Consider the following 16,698-nt stretch of genomic DNA (forward strand, 5'->3'; position numbering starts at 1 on the left):
ATTGCTTAACAAATTATTCAGCTAACCAAAAAAAACAACCTTTAAAAAAATACCTGCCATAAAGCTCTACTTCAAAAACAAAAGTAGAAAAGAAAAAAAAAAAGATTACAAAGAGAGTGTATGTTTTCACACAAACTCAGATCAGCGTCCAGGTTCCACACTCCGCCCACCCACCCTGCATGAAGTTCTGAACTGTTATATGACCCACACAATATTAATAACCCTGGTTTAGTCAAATTGCTATTTCGAAACATCACAATTTGTTGGCTGTCAGCTAAATTAAAAATTCTATTTCACGAAATCAAAATATCTCAAAGACTCTAAAATGTCAAAGCCATGACGTCTAGAAACATGACGCGCATACACAGACCCACCGTGACACCGAGATATATAAACAATAATGCTGATGTATAAACACTAATGCTTTATATCACGTTTTCCATAGCAACATGGAATAATAAAATAAGAGTCTACTGACACATGGCTAGTTTATGTTTAACTTAACAAGGAGATGGCGCGCGGTGGCCGGGTGGTAATGTACTTGGTTACCGAACGGAAGGGTGTCAAGTTCTAACCCAGGTGACGACATGGATTTTGCACCACGACATTTTAGAACGTCACCACGACATTTTAGAACGTCACCACGACATTTTAGAACGTCACCACGACATTTTAGAACGTCACCACGACATTTTAGAACGTCACCACGACATTTTAGAACGTCACTGAGTCCACCCAACGGACATACGTTGGCGAGGTCAAGGCAGTTGGTCGCTGTGGTGGCCACATAACACCCTCGTTAACCGTTGGCCACAGAAATAAATGAGTTTTACATCACTCCCACCTTCCCTACCATAGATAGCAAAGCTTAATCTATACAACGAAGCTATCGGGTCAGATATACCGTAAAATGATAACTCCACAATATGTTTGTGATCTAATTCTTGGTCTAGACATGAGTTTAAAGACTGGACAAAGAAACTGTCAATTATTGTCATTAGCGTGCCACTGACACATGTCACGTTTATGGTCGACTCGATTGTCAGTGACAAGCGTAAGTAGTAATACACTCGACACACGAGCGCATTCAAAGTCAAAGTTACTGTACAGTGATACGAACAAAATACTTACATAATTCTGGACAATAACATACATATTGGACAGAGAATGTGACTATATTTACCTATTTGAAGATGCATAGCCGAGAGTATATGTAGATTAGGGCTCCATTCATATATCTAGTTGCCATAGTAACACAGCTGAACACTATTTGAAGGTAACAGATAGAAGTCGTCTACACACATGTTAGACAAAACAAAAATAGTAGAAAATGTCAAGAACGACAAATGCGGCGACGTCTGGTTCCATGAGCTGGGACGCGCTTATAGGGTGGGGATACACTGCTCAACAGCGGCTTATTGGCCACGGCACGCGAGACGACGTCACTTGACTTCGCGTCGACTTCGTAACTCATTTTTTCCCCCGTTGTTTTACAGCCGAGGCTTATTGTGGAAAAATAACGGCGTCAACGTTTGTCGCGGAGTCATCGCTGCACATGTCCCGGCGCCGTCGCTACACCTGTCCCTGGCGTCATCGCTACAACTGTCGCGGGGTAAATGCCACACCTGTCCCCGGAGTCATCGCTACACCTGTCCCGAGACTACCGCTACAACTTCCCGGAGCAATCGCTACATCTGTCCCGAGATTATAGCTACAACTGTGCCGGAGTAATCGCTACACCTGTCCCTGGCGTCATCGCTACAACTGTCGCGGGGTAAATGCCACACCTGTCCCGGAGTCATCGCTACACCTGTCCCGAGACTACCGCTACAACTTCCTACAACTTCCCGGAGCAATCGCTACACCTGTCCCGAGACTATAGCTACAGCTGTCCCGGAGTAATCGCTACACCTGTCCCGGGGGATATCGCTACACATGTCCCGAGACTATCGTTACAGCTGTCCCGGAATCATCACTACACCTGTCCCAAATCAACTAGTACACCTAATTTATAACTACAATGTTAATAGTTTTTTAAAAAGTTGCTGGACAATCACATTGAGACCAACTCTACATCACAAACCTGCAAAGCCAACGGATGGAGTAGGTGGGTAGTCTTTAACTAACTTGAACTTGTTGTATAGCCTAGCCTGTACGACCAATTAGTTCCATGTACTTTGCACACCCACTGCATGCCAGCGCAAAAACAGATCCTTGCTGACAGACAGTGAACGGCTTACACCGGTGACATCCAGTGGCACGACGCTGCGCCAGGACCACACCACGCCCTAATCTCCTAACAAATGCCAGACGTGTGGATGGCAAAGACTCTCATCGACCCCCCCCCCAGCCCCAGGCAGCGGTTCTCGCGTGATCAGCTGCACCAGACACAACATACAGACTTTAAACAAAGATACTGCGAGGAGTAAACCCTTTGACCCAGTAAAGGTCGCGGTGACCGGAAGACGTTATAAACGACAACTCGGGGAAAAGTGTTTTTTTTTTTTTTTTTTGAAAAGGCAGGTACAGTTTGTCAAGAAAACAAAAAGAGCTACATATTAAAAGTCAATCATTAGATGTAAGGATGGATTACGACAGAGCACGCACAAAACTAAATGGAATGTGGTGCACCGAACCCCCAAGCCCTACGAAATGTCGTCACCAATTATGTAAGTCAAGATAGTTGATTTCTAGATGGACATCACGGGAGCTTTCTTACAGAACAGTTGAACCTAGGACCAACATACTACTAAACGAACACATGCTATGGGTAACAGTAATAACACTATTTCACACAAACTCAGACGCGGCCTCTGAAGTGTACACTCATATCTGATTGAAAAGAAACTAAAAAAAAAATATTTAAACTCGTTCTAGTGATTATTTAAATCTTTTCATTGTTCAAGGTCATTCTCAAGATGATATGTGTATGTCAGACCGATCAATTCCTGCCGCGCACTTAATTCCATTACCAATGTAAACAGTAATGTAGATAGTACTGAGCCCTTGCTTCCCGCCGCGTCTGATAATACAGTTCACAGTGCACCCGACATCATTTACAACAAGATTTGGCAAACAGTGATACCGGTTACACTTTACTTTGATACCGGCTAGGATAAGTAACAGTGATACAAAAAAAAAACAAAAAAAAACAAGGTTACAAGAAAGTTTGTGTGGAAACACAAACTCAAAATCGGCCCCCGAAGTGGTCCACCCAGGCAGGTAAAAAGGCAGGTTTCAATATTTTCAGAAGAACATCAGAATGAAATTCAATCAAAGACAAATGGCAGAGATGAAGATCTCTGTTGCCAACTAAACAACGTCAGCGACCCCGCTATGAAATATCACTGCTGCCAACTAAACAATGTCAGCGACCCCGCTATGAAATATCACTGCTGCCAACTAAACAATGTCAGAGACCCAGCTATGAAATATAACTGTTGCCAACTAAACAATGTCAGCGACCCCGCTATGAAATATCACTGCTGCAAACTAAACAATGTCAGAGACCCAGCTATGAAATATAACTGCTGCCAACTAAACAATGTCAGAGACCCAGCTATGAAATATAACTGCTGCCAACTAAACAAAGTCAGAAACCCCACTATGAAATATCACTGTTGCCAACTAAAAAATGTCAGCGACCCCGCTATGAAATATCATTGCTGCCAACTAAAAAATGTCAGCGACCCCGCTATGAAATATCATTGCTGCCAACTAAACAATGTCAGAGACCCCGCTATGAAATATCACTGTTGCCAACTAAACAATGTCAGAGACCCCGCTATGAAATATCACTGTTGCCAACTAAACAATGTTAGAGACCCAGCTATGAAATATAACTGCTGCCAACTAAAAAATGTCAGCGACCCCACTATGAAATATCACTGTTGCCAACTAAACAATGTCAGAGACCCAGCTATGAAATATCATTGCTGCCAACTAAACAATGTCAGAGACCCCGCTATGAAATATCACTGTTGCCAACTAAACAATGTCAGAGACCCCGCTATGAAATATCACTGTTGCCAACTAAACAATGTTAGAGACCCAGCTATGAAATATAACTGCTGCCAACTAAAAAATGTCAGCGACCCCACTATGAAATATCACTGTTGCCAACTAAACAATGACAGAGATCCCGCTATGAAATATCACTGCTGCCAACTACATGATATAAACTTTGCGCTACAAAAAGTTTCATTCTATACTGCTTAAAAGTGCAGAACAATTAGCATATACTTTTTTGAAATACTTAGCTTCCTATTATCCAATACACCAGAAATACTCCCCCCCCCCAAAAAAAAAGCAATCTATTTATAGCTATCCGCCATCGAAGCCATCCTCCAATGGGCAGCTGACACGTATTGGTGCCTTCATCCAAAGCCAGGCTCTCTGGAACGGCAGGACATTCAACCTCAAATTACGTTCCTGGTGACACAAATCAAGGAAAAAATGATTCTGATCACAAAACACTTTATTTAGACTTGTTGCCCGGGGGGGACATCGCTTCCTATTATCCAATACAACAGAAATACTCCCCCCCCCAAAAAAAAAAGCAATCCACTTATAGCTATCCGCCATTGAAGCCATCCTCCAATGGGCAGCTGACACGTATTGGTGCATTCATCCAAAGCCAGGCTCTCTGGAACGGCAGGACATTCAACTCAAATTACGTTCATGAAACAAATAAAGGAAACAATGATTCTGATCCCAAAACACTTTATTTAGACTTGTTGCCCGGGGGGACATCGCAAAAGTCCGACCTCCCCCCCCCCGCTCCTCCAGCCCCGCACGCTCCTCCACAGTCTTATTGCGATATCGCTGTCACGTGGTCGTCACAAGCAGGGGGCGAAATGTCACAGGAGAGGATCAATAGAATCTACAAGTTGGTAGCACGCACTCTTGAGTTTGATGGCATGGGAGCGAGGGGGGGGAGATAATGCCAACTGCAAACTGAATGGGCAATAGTATAAAAGTGCGACCTGATCTACTCTAAAGTGACAATCCAGCTATGAGTATTAAGTGCAAGGTAGATTTTTTTTTTGTTTGTTTGTTAGAAAAGAGGACAACTCATTTCTTTAATCATCAAGCAATGACTTGATGACATCTTCGGGAACTCCTCAGGCAGTTTTCTTTGAAGTTGTTAGTACTGGCAAAGGGCTTACTCGAACTATTAGTTTTGATAACGTATACAATACAGACGTTCTAGCTGGGTGAAAAAAGAGTATAGCGTCCTGGGAGTGTTTCTATTAGCAAGTTATGCTTTGATGCTTTAAACAGCCTTTTATTGCTACTTAATATGTTAGTCTTCTGTCCCGGTGTCTGTCTGTGTAAGTTATGCTTTGATGCTTTAAACAGCCTTTCATTGATGCTTGATATGTTAGTATCCTGTCAGTGTGTCTGTCTGTCTCTATAATATAAGTTAGGTGATTTTTTTTTTACCAAATGGTGCCACTTGAGTTCAATAAGAGTCTCGATGTGGTGTAACTTCATTCCATGGATTACAACTTAAAAAGGGTTGTACCATTCAAGAATTAATTTTAAATGATAAGGAAATGAAAATGAAATAGATCTCTATTTTAAGTTTAAAGATTATTTTTGTTGTAAATATATATCTCAAAGATCTACAATGATAACCCGTGTTCTTCACAAATCAGGTAGATCTAAAACAAGTTTTAATGGCACCTGCAACACTGACAGACGTGACCAGGTCTACTCCGCGATAACGCCACTGCCGTCGCGCGCACAATCCTTCCCCAGGCCTGCCTCCATTCACGACCCAGCCCGCCCCGTCGTGGCGTAGTGCCGTGTCGCACACAACACCCGTGTGCCGTGGGCACAACTAATGACAAAAAGTTGGTGAAATGCCGCGGCATTGAATACGACGGAAAATGGGGGGGAATATATAGTAAGGTAGAGGGGGGGGGGTGGCAGTTGTCTACAAGTGGCCGTGACGTCACATTCCATAGATTTAAGAAAAAGTTTTGTTGTTGTATCTTCAAACATACGCTTCCACCAGCAGCTCGCACACACAACGCAGACTTCTAGCAGAGCGTGCACAAAGTAATGACAGTTGCCAAACGAGTTATTGCCCTTATTGCCCCGTGCAGTACACTGTAAATCTTCCCATCATGCCCTAGCTTGAAGGGACGAGCCTACCAAGCCAAACGTCACCAAGCGCTAGACCAGACGTAACATTGAGAGGGCATGCTCGGTTCATGCTACAAGCTATTTTAAGAGATCATCCAACTCGCCCAGAAGATTGTGTCAATTTACTCCGGAAACTCTGGCCTGCACCCGTACACGTGAACCCCCAACAACACAAGGGCGCACCGCCAGTATCAAGCTAGGGAGATGGAGAAGGGAGGGGCGCCAAAGTTAAAGGGCGAAATCGTGACCCAGAAAATAGTCGATGTATTCCCCCCCAACTAGAGTCGGCATATGCGTCTTGGGGAAACGGTAATCATCGAACAACAGAGGCGTGACCGACAGACGAAGTGGGTGGCGCAGGAGGCGATCTACAGCGGTCAATAAGACAATCTTGTCCAAACAGAAATACGACGAGTTTCCACAGGGTGAGCACATTGAGGACACAGTCAACAAACAACAATATTTCTACGTTCTGGCATGGGCGTAACACTGATGTGCAAAAGAAGGTGGTGGCAAAGACTCCCCCACAATTTTGTTTTCAACATATAACAGTGGTACTGCAGCAAGCCAGAGAACCCAATGATAACAACAATCAATGGATAAATACATTAAAAAGCAAGAATGCTTATAGTATAAGTGTTTGGGTCTTTTAGACAATGTTCTATTGACAGCCAAGTTTTGGACACACCTCTTCCGACTTGACTCCCAGTGGAGCAGAGTACCCTAACATAGCACCCTGACATAGTACCCTAACAGAGCACCCTAACATAGTACCCTAACAGCACTTCGTCATCGGACTATGTTCTGGGCAATAGCACTCAGTTGGGTCCATGTCCAGCCTGCTAGCACTGCTACTCGGTCCACCGATCTCCATGTTGGCCGTGGTCTGCCAGGCTGAAACCCACACACTTCCTGTTTTAGCTCATCGATAGTTCAGACTTAAGAAGCGCAGACAACTCTTTCAAACGGACATGTCCATTTCGATGAGCTCCCCTTTCTTTTTTTTTTCGAGACCGAATTTATGTTTATATGTTGATAACAGGGGTAATCAACACACCCCAAACTGTATCAAGAGTAGACCGTAAGCAAAGGGAATATCATGAAGACATGTATGGTACTACGCTAGGTTGTTCTGGACGCACGCTGGCCACAGAAGCACATCGTGTTGTGACACTGTTGATACGTGTGTGTTGCTGTGTAACGTGGTGAGAATGAGCTGGAAACATTGATGCGGTGTGTCCTTGTCCGCGTAGATATGTGACTCAGGCATAATAAAGTCTTGTAGTAGATTTCTCAGACTTGTTCATCGTTAAGAATCACTATTTTCACTGAGTCTGAAAATATGTCAAAGTCTAAATCTGACCAAAGTCACAACCTCTGATTCAACTATCGTTGTGTGATTCTGTCTGAAACTCTGCCCAAAGTCACCACCTCTGTTTCAACTATTGTTATGTGATTCTATCTGAAACTCTGCCCAAAGTCACCACCTCTGTTTCAACTATTGTTATGTGATTCTGTCTGAAACTCTGCCCAAAGTCACTACCTCTGTTTCAACTATTATGAGATTCTGTCTGAAACTCTGCCAAAGTCACTACCTCTGATTCAACTATTATGTGATTCTGTCTGAAACTCTGCCAAAGTCACCACCTCAGATTCAACTATTGTTATGTGATTCTGTCTGAAACTCTGCCCAAAGTCACCACCTCTGATTCAACTATTGTTGTGTGATTCTGTCTGAAATTCTGCCCAAAGTCACCACCTCTGATTCAACTATTGTTGTGTGATTCTATCTGAAACTCTGCCCAAAGTCACCACCTCTGTTTCAACTATTGTTATGTGATTCTGTCTGAAACTCTGCCCAAAGTCACTACCTCTGTTTCAACTATTATGAGATTCTGTCTGAAACTCTGCCAAAGTCACTACCTCTGTTTCAACTATTATGTGATTCTGTCTGAAACTCTGCCAAAGTCACCACCTCTGATTCAACTATTATGTGATTCTGTCTGAAACTCTGCCAAAGTCACCACCTCTGATTCAACTATTGTTATGTGATTCTGTCTGAAACTCTGCCAAAGTCACCACCTCTGATTCAACTATTGTTGTGTGATTCTGTCTGAAACTCTGCCCAAAGTCACCACCTCTGATTCAACTATTGTTGTGTGATTCTGTCTGAAACTCTGCCCAAAGTCACCACCTCTGATTCAACTATTGTTGTGTGATTCTGTCTGAAACTCTGCCCAAAGTCACCACCTCTGATTCAACTATTGTTATGTGATTCTGCCTGAAACTCTTCCCAAAGTCACCACCTCTGATTCAACTATTGTTATGTGATTCTGTCTGAAACTCTGCCCAAAGTCACAACCTCTGCTTCAACTATTGTTGTGTGATTCAACTATTGTTGTGTAATTCTGTCTGAAACTCTGCCCAAAGTCACCACCTCTGATTTAACTATTGTTATGTGATTCTGTCTGAAACTCTGCCCAAAGCCACCACCTCTGCTTCAACTATTGTTATGTGATTCTGTCTGAAACTCTGCCCAAAGTCACCACCTCTGTTTCAACTATTGTTATATGATTCTGTCTGAAACTCTGCCCAAAGTCACCACCTCTGTTTCCACCACTGTTATGTGACCCTGTCTGAAACTCTGCCCAAAGTCACCACCTCTGTTTCAACTATTGTTATGTGATTCTGTCTGAAACTCTGCACAAAGCCACCACCTCTGTTTCAACTATTGTTATGTGATTCTGTCTGAAACTCTGCCCAAAGTCACCACCTCTGTTTCCACCACTGTTATGTGACCCTGTCTGAAACTCTGCCCAAAGTCACCACCTCTGATTCAACTATTGTTATGTGATTCTGTCCGAAACTCTGCCCAAAGTCACCACCTCTGTTTCAACTATTGTTATGTGTCCCTGTCTGAAATTCTGCACAAAGTCACCACCTCTGTTTCAACTATTGTTGTGTGACCCTGTCTGAAACTCTACACAAAGCCACCACCTCTGCTTCAACTATTGTTATGTGATTCTGTCTGAAACTCTGTCCAAAGTCACCACCTCTGATTCAACTATTGTTATGTGACCCTATCTGAAACTCTACACAAAGCCACCACCTCTGCTTCAACTATTGTTATGTGATTCTGTCTGAAACTCTGCACAAAGTCACCACCTCTGCTTGTAACGTTTTTAGAAGCCACGCTCCGAGCTCTTAAAAATAATTCCGTGAAGAAATCCATTAGCCCCCCCCCCCCTTCTTCGAGCATGACATTTCCAGAAAGTTCGATACTATTACGCCATCTGACGGCACGGGCTGACAATTTGTTTGATCTGAGAAAACTGGTTGATACGGCAAGGGGTGGGGAAAGTAAAGGTTGTAGAAGCTTGGGGGGGGGGGGTCTCTCCGGGTGACAGACAAAGACTCACCTGTTGTTTTGATAGAGTGGAAAGCATCACGCGTTAGGTAGATGGCTAGTGTAGATATCTCAAAGAATAAGGACTAAAGACATAGTAGATATGAAGATGGAGGATTGGCAGACTTGCTTATAGTCCAGTAGATGTAGGTGAAGGAAGAGGGAGAGGGGTGGGATGGAGGGAGATGGTGGAAAGATAGGGAGAAGAGGGGTAGTAAGTGATAGGTAGATAGATAGATAGATAGATAGATAGACAGACTGACAGACAGATAGATAGACAGACTGACTGACAGACAGATAGATAGATAGACAGAGAGACAGACTGACTGACAGACAGACAGATAGATAGATAGACAGACAGACAGACAGACAGACAGACAGACAGATAGATAGATAGATAGATAGATAGATAGATAGATAGATAGATAGATAGATAGATAGATAGATAGATAGATAGATAGATAGATAGATAGATAGATAGATAGATAGATAGATAGGTGTGTCATTTGTGGGCCACAAGTGTAATACAAGCGTGAGAATTTTGTTCCAAAGATGAGAGGCATAGGTCTTCTAAAAAAAAAATAGGATTTAAAGATGATAGGCCTAGGTTTTCTAAGAGAAAATAGGTTTTAAAGTTGACAGGCCTAGGTTTTCTAAAAGAAAATAGGTTTTAAAGAAGATAGGCCTAGGTTTTCGAAAATAGGTGTTAAAGTCTGAGTCCGTTGCATCCAAATATGAAACCGAGTGAAAAGTAAAAAATAATGAAGCACTGATGTCAATGTAGAAAAAAAAATACTTTTAAAAAACAAAACAATGTTTATATTAGGGAAAGAACTGCACAGTTAATGTTATCAATATTGCAAGATTTGGCTCCCCTTCTTTATTTAAAACAAAATTAATTAATTACCAATAATTAATTAACATTGGCCAATTTTTTTTTTATTGATTCATGTATTGCCATCGACAATAACTAATTAATTCGAGAGCATTGAAAGTGTCATAAATAATTCTAATGTACACAGAGGCGGACTGGGTGTCGAAATCGGCCCGGGCATTTCTATACAATCCGGACCATATCTTGTATATCATATGATGGACACCCAATTCTAGGCCTTTCTGTCAGTATGATAATGTGTCGGTATGCATGCATTTAGTAAACTCTAAATATTTATAGAAGTGTTGGCCTTATGTTGCTTTTTAATCGCTAAGTATGTATAGGCCCTAAAAGGATGAAGCCTACTAGTAGCACTATCTACGGATGAAGGCTATTACAATATTTAGGAAAATGTGTTAGATTAAAATAGCATCACACTGTGGAGTATTTTTATTTTTATACACAATTTTAACTTTCAGAAGGCTCTTTTATAAGGTTTTATAAAACCTTTAACAATCTGATGCGTGCCATAGTGGCATCCTTTTGTGGCCCTACCAGCCCATTAGGGTACCGGCCCACCGGGCATTTTCCCGACTGCCCATAGAGCCAGTCCGCCCCTGAATGTACACAATACTTGTACCAAGCTGACTGACAGACTTGAGTTTCGTAAAAAGGGCAATAACACTGATAGGAATAGCTGATATACTATATCAACATGACAATCTGTTTACATATCTCAGACTAGAAAAACAAATGTTTAGTAGGAAGACATCGATTGGGACAGAAACTATTGGGACTCAAGCTCAATAACCCTTTTGTGCCCCGAATGAGGGGTTCTTAAAATAAGGCTGGGTTGTTTTTTTAAAGGGGAAGAGGGGGGGGGGCAGGACGATAAGAGACAGATCAAGAAAGACACAAAAGAAGAAGCACAATTTTTAAAAAAAAGAGGAGAGAAAAAAAACAACATGCCTCCCTGAGTTCAGAAGTTAAAAAAAAAAAAATATTGGCCAGAAAGTGAAGAGTTTCTCATTGTACCAAAAAGAAGAGAAAAAAAAAAAAGCCATTCGAAACCATTGGACCATGACTTCACTAAAACTTTGGTACAATCTACCTCCTTCCTGTTTTTTTTTTACAAAGATTATATCCACTTGATCAGTCTGCTGTTTGTCTGGTAAAATGTGTACACGTTATTTCTACACCCCATTCTCTACACTCATTCTCGGATCAAGCTGAAACGTTGCAGAATTACTCATTGGCATAGACAAGACATGAATCAATAAGAAAAAGTAACCAATTAGGCAATTAATTGCTGGTCATTTATTATTTTGTTTGATACCAACAAGGGAATTGATCCTCCAGTATTCACGGATATGGCTAAATGTGTTGGGTTTAATCCCCTTAAATAATGGCTAATAATGCTTTCCCCCCTTAAGCATTCTCCATTCAGGTTGAGACTTTAGAAATTTATTTATTGTACTTAACAAAACATGAATCGATTTTTGAAATACCCAATTAGTCAATTAATTATTATTAATTAATTATTTTGTTAGATAAGATCATATCAAATAAGGGAAATAATGTGTACACTATTGATATAGTTTTAAGGGCAGAGTTCTTCCCCTTTGGATAAGCTTTTTTATTTTGCTTGCTTCAAATACGTAACCCTGATTTAAAATGAATCTATTTCTTCAAGTTTTAATTGCTCAAATTCCTCAGTCCAAACAAAACAATGTTCAGCCCCAGTGTGTTCATGACCTGCACAAACATAATGACGAGAGTACACCACAAACACAATAAAATGTAAGCAGCTTTGTTTGTACCCACATGTATTCAATCAAATTAACGAGGACTGACTTTTACAGTCTTCTACAGGGCATTCTTTCACACCTACAATGCAAGAAACAAATTCTACTTCAAAACATTCTTGTTGAATAAATAAATATTTCTCACTGGCGAACTAAAATCAAAGCAATAAAAAAACAAACAACTTAAACTGAATTAAACGTCGCTTACAAAAGACTTATAAAACAGATTTCAGCACTTTTAAGAAAAGGCTTGTTATAAAAACAGACTTAAGTACCAATAAAAATACTTTTAGTTTTGCTTAGTTTTACATGTTTTGGATGTTCCTTCTTGAAGATAATTTACCTCCAAGTCTATATCTCCCGCAGGACGACGGGGGATGGGAGCGGGCAGGGTTTGAACACCGGACCATCGTTAAGTCCGAACGACTATCCAGCGCGCAAACCACACGACTAGACAGCCATCCATTTAAAGGCCTTATTTTGAAAAGTTGGATGAAAACAGAAAAGATTTATAAATCAATAGGACTTAATATGACAAATCTATCAACTGATATAGGGTTAGTTAAACCACCACAACTAGAATAACATTTCAATGAGGCACTTTAAAAAAACTTTTTAAAAAAAAACAACATGCAAAAATGATTATGGCTAACAGCAATATAAAAATGTACCAAATACCAGTGCATAAACTTGTAGGCTATCTAAAAAGTATTATATACCTAGGTGGTCTGAAACGTTTACAATCTGGCAAATCAAACTTTTTTTTTCAAATTAATTTTTATTTCTCGACATCAGTGGTTCTCAAACTGTGTTCCGCGGAATATGAGGCCAGAATAGGTGTTCCTCAACCTACTTGAGTAATTAACTAGTAGGCCACCACGTGAATTAATCTTTCTAAAAAACTAAGCAAAGTGTTCCATTAAATACTCAGAATGTGTTGTAAAAATGTTTTACTTATTTCGGATGTTCCTTCAGAGTTGAAGATAATTACTTCCTAGTCCAAACCTCCCGCTGGACGACGGGGGATGGGAGCGGGCAGGGTTTGAACCCGGGACCATCGATAAGTCCGAACGACAGTCCAGCGTGCAAACCGCACGACCAGGCAGCCATCCCTGTGTGAATTGCTCCGCTAAGGAAAATGTAGTTTTTTTTTAGATACACTTCTCCCAGGGATGCGATCACCTCTTCCACCACCAACAAAATGTCTAAATAGTAGGTCTATAAAGCGCCTTTCCTAAAGCAGATGTTGTGCAGGGAAAGACAAAGAGTCTCTACTCATGATGATGCCATCCCCTTTGTAATAAACTGTTTATTGTCCAGAAAAGTCGTTCAGTAATATTTTGTCCATAGTATCCATAGAAAGAATCTATAAAATAGTTGGTTACAAAGGTTATACCATCATAGATGACTATCTCTGTCCTACGACATTTAGTGTAAGAAAGATTTATTTATAAACCTACTGTTTAGATTGGTCAGAGGTGGTTGGAAGATGGTGATTGAAGGTGGTTGGAAGTAGTTGGAGGTGGTTGGAAGTAGTTGGAAGTAGTTGGAGGTGGTTGAAAGTGGTTGGAGGTGGTTGAAGGTGGTTGGAAGTAGTTGGAGGTGGAGGTGGTTAGGAGGTGATTGAAAGTGGTTGGAGGTGGTTGAAGGTGGTTGGAAGTAGTTGGAGGTGGAGGTGGTGATTGAAAGTGGTTGGAGGTGGTTGAAGGTGGTTGGAGGTGGTTGAAGGTGGTTGGAAGTAGTTGGAGGTGGTTGGAAGTAGTTGAAAGTGGTTGAAAGTGGTTGGAGGTGATTGAAGGTGGTTGGAGTGAGCTGGAGAGGTAGAAACATCACTGGGAGAAGTAGAGAGATTTTGAAGAATGTGGAATGTGTGTCAACCGCTTGGACAGGGCTCAAGGTTCAACTTCCAACATGAGCTGTGTTGTGATTACTAAGCCCCTAATGCCAGTAAGGAAAACCTTCACATAGATACCCCCTACCCACACTGGTCTACAAAAGAGATTGGACTATATCCCTCTCATGCTATAAGCATGAAAGTTGCACAATATAAAAGCTATTTAAAAATAACATTTCAGACTACCCGTGTACATATAATTACATATAAAGAATGACATTAATATCACTATTTCCCACAATGAACTAAAAAGTCTGAGATAGTTAGAATAAAATGTAAACTCTAATAAATGAAACAAAGCGAAACAAAAAATTATAATGGTTAGTAAAACAGTGAATAGATATCCCCTGAACAAGCTCAGCTATAAAAGTGAACAAAAAAATAGATAATTTGGCAGTAAATTTTCTACCTTATTAGCAGTTGTCTTTTCTGTGCATTGACAAGAGGGAGGGAAACGTGACTCCAAACTGAAGCGGTTGTCTCTGTTGCGTTTAGGACGTTCTGCGCTGATGAATTCCGGAGTTGGCAATGTCAGTGAGCGCACTCGAGTTCCTGGGCTGTAATGGTCTTTGGCCTCCATCGAGAGTCAAAAGAAAAAAAAGACCAAATAAAAAAAAAAAGCTGTCAACCTTTCTTCTTTCCCATCACTTCCTGAAAGACAAAAAAAAAGAACATGTTCAAATATTTGTTATGCAAACTTTTCTTATCTTTTTAATTTCATTCTGATAAAGAAAACCTAATGCCTAATAGATTCAGAATTAATGACTCCAATCTTGGTGAAAATTAGAAAATGTTTAAGCTACATAAAGTATTTTTGATAACTGAAACGCATTTCTATTTCTACCTCTAAATATATCTAGAAATGTTTGGATAAAATGTACATATCACAATAAGTTTGATTCGTAGATATAAATGCAACCTGGTAAAATAAAACCCAGTAGTTGCAAAATTAAACAAGCAAAAAAAAAAAAAAATACTTAAAAAAAAAAAAAAAAAAGCTTAAACGAAAAGTAATTGTATCAATTAGTTTAAATCAGTCATGTAATTAAATTTGTATAGATCAAGACCAACAACAATAATAAATCTATGCAATTAATAATATTTTTACCAATTGTTTTTGTTTAGCGCTATTTCATGCTTTTAGTTTTCTCAATAGGCTATTATCCTAACACTTATCTGGGCCAGTTGGGGGGGGGGGGGGGTTTGAAAGAAAGAGATAAATGAGTGTATTATTTCACCTTAATTTTTATTTTTTAAAACATTTACAAGAAAAAAAAAGGGGGGGGGGGGAGGGGGGTTAAAAACCTGAATTCAAACTCATGGCTGAGGTACTTATGACTAAAGAATATTGTATAGCTATATATTGTTTGTTTCAATTAAGAGCAGCAACATACAAAGGGGACCACCACCTCAGTCAAGTACAATTTCTTACCCTTGTTCGAGATACAAAACAAAATAATTAATTACCACCAGTTAAGTTAATTAACTAATTGGTTAATTCTTTTTATATAGTAATTGTGCTAAATTTCAGCTTGATCAGAGATTGGGTGTAGGAGAAATAACATACACACAAACTTTTTACCAGAGGGACAGACAGAGTGAGTTGATATTAGCTTTGTTAAAAGATCCCACTCCACGCCATTTTTATTTCGGGATCCTTGGGCGTCTCTGAGTCTACCCAGCTCTAATGGGTACCTGACATCAGTTGGGGAAAAGTAAAGGCGGTTGCCGCTGTGCTGGCCACATGACACCCTCGTTAACTGTGGGCCACAGAATCAGATGACCTTTACATCATCTGCCCTATTGACCAGAAGGTCTGAAAGGGAAACTTTACTCTACTCCACACCATTAACTCAAAAAGCATTATGACTCAACCAACTTATAAGCTCACATCACCATGGCTTATTCATTTTCCCAACAGCCCACAGCAAAACAAGATCTCCTGCACTAAATGAGGAAATAGAAGGTCACACAGACCAACAAACCAAGAGGCTCAAACCAAGCCAATCACTTCATGTAAGGCTTAAAAAAAAAAACACATTGTTCCATTGTTAATACCTTGATGTATTAAATAACTAATTACACCTGCATCAGCCTGTTAGTTAATTATTGCCAATTATTAATGCCTACAGCAGCATGTCGTATGCTCTAAGGCAGGGGTTCTCAACCTGTGGGTTGCGACCCCCTTGGGGGTCAATTAACGATTTGCCAGGGGTCACCAAAGACCATCGAAAAACTGGATTGTTTTGTCTATTCTTCTATTCCTGTGTGTGTGTGTGTGTGCAAGTGGTGGGGGTCGCGTCAAAGTGGGCAATTATTAAAAGGGGTCGCCGAGCTGAAAAGTTTGAGAACCGCTGCTCTAAGGTAACCTAAACCAATCCATGAAAACAACCAGTTTAGAAAAAGTGTCTCTGGCTTAAGCATAAATTTTGAAAGTCAAGCCACCATGGAGGCTCGAGTTGGAATTTAGACTGTAGGGAGCTTTCACTTTCTTTAAAATTGCTTTTGAAAAAGCAGCACGAAAACATTTTCCCACATACCTATTCCCCCTCCCAACTAGTCCACT

The 16,698-nt window shown here is 40.6% G+C and overlaps 1 protein-coding gene across 3 annotated transcripts in view; it reads right to left on the reverse strand.

The window, feature by feature from the left end:
- Positions 1-16,698, reverse strand: part of LOC106060110 (inositol-trisphosphate 3-kinase homolog) — a 55,937-nt gene that overhangs the window by 35,027 nt on the left and 4,212 nt on the right. Inside the window, exon 2 of one of the 3 annotated variants that reach the window (XM_056013971.1) lies at positions 14,542-14,783. In XM_056013971.1, coding sequence (XP_055869946.1) covers positions 14,542-14,712 — 171 coding nt within the window. In that variant the 5' untranslated portion in view covers positions 14,713-14,783. Of the gene's footprint in view, positions 1-1,183; positions 1,359-14,541; positions 14,784-16,698 lie in introns of those variants that run through there. The other 2 variants (XM_056013969.1, XM_056013968.1) reach the window with 2 other exon arrangements.

The sequence above is a fragment of the Biomphalaria glabrata genome, chromosome 16 (assembly GCF_947242115.1).
Source record: "Biomphalaria glabrata chromosome 16, xgBioGlab47.1, whole genome shotgun sequence".
In the NCBI taxonomy this organism is placed as follows: Eukaryota; Metazoa; Mollusca; class Gastropoda; family Planorbidae; genus Biomphalaria; species Biomphalaria glabrata.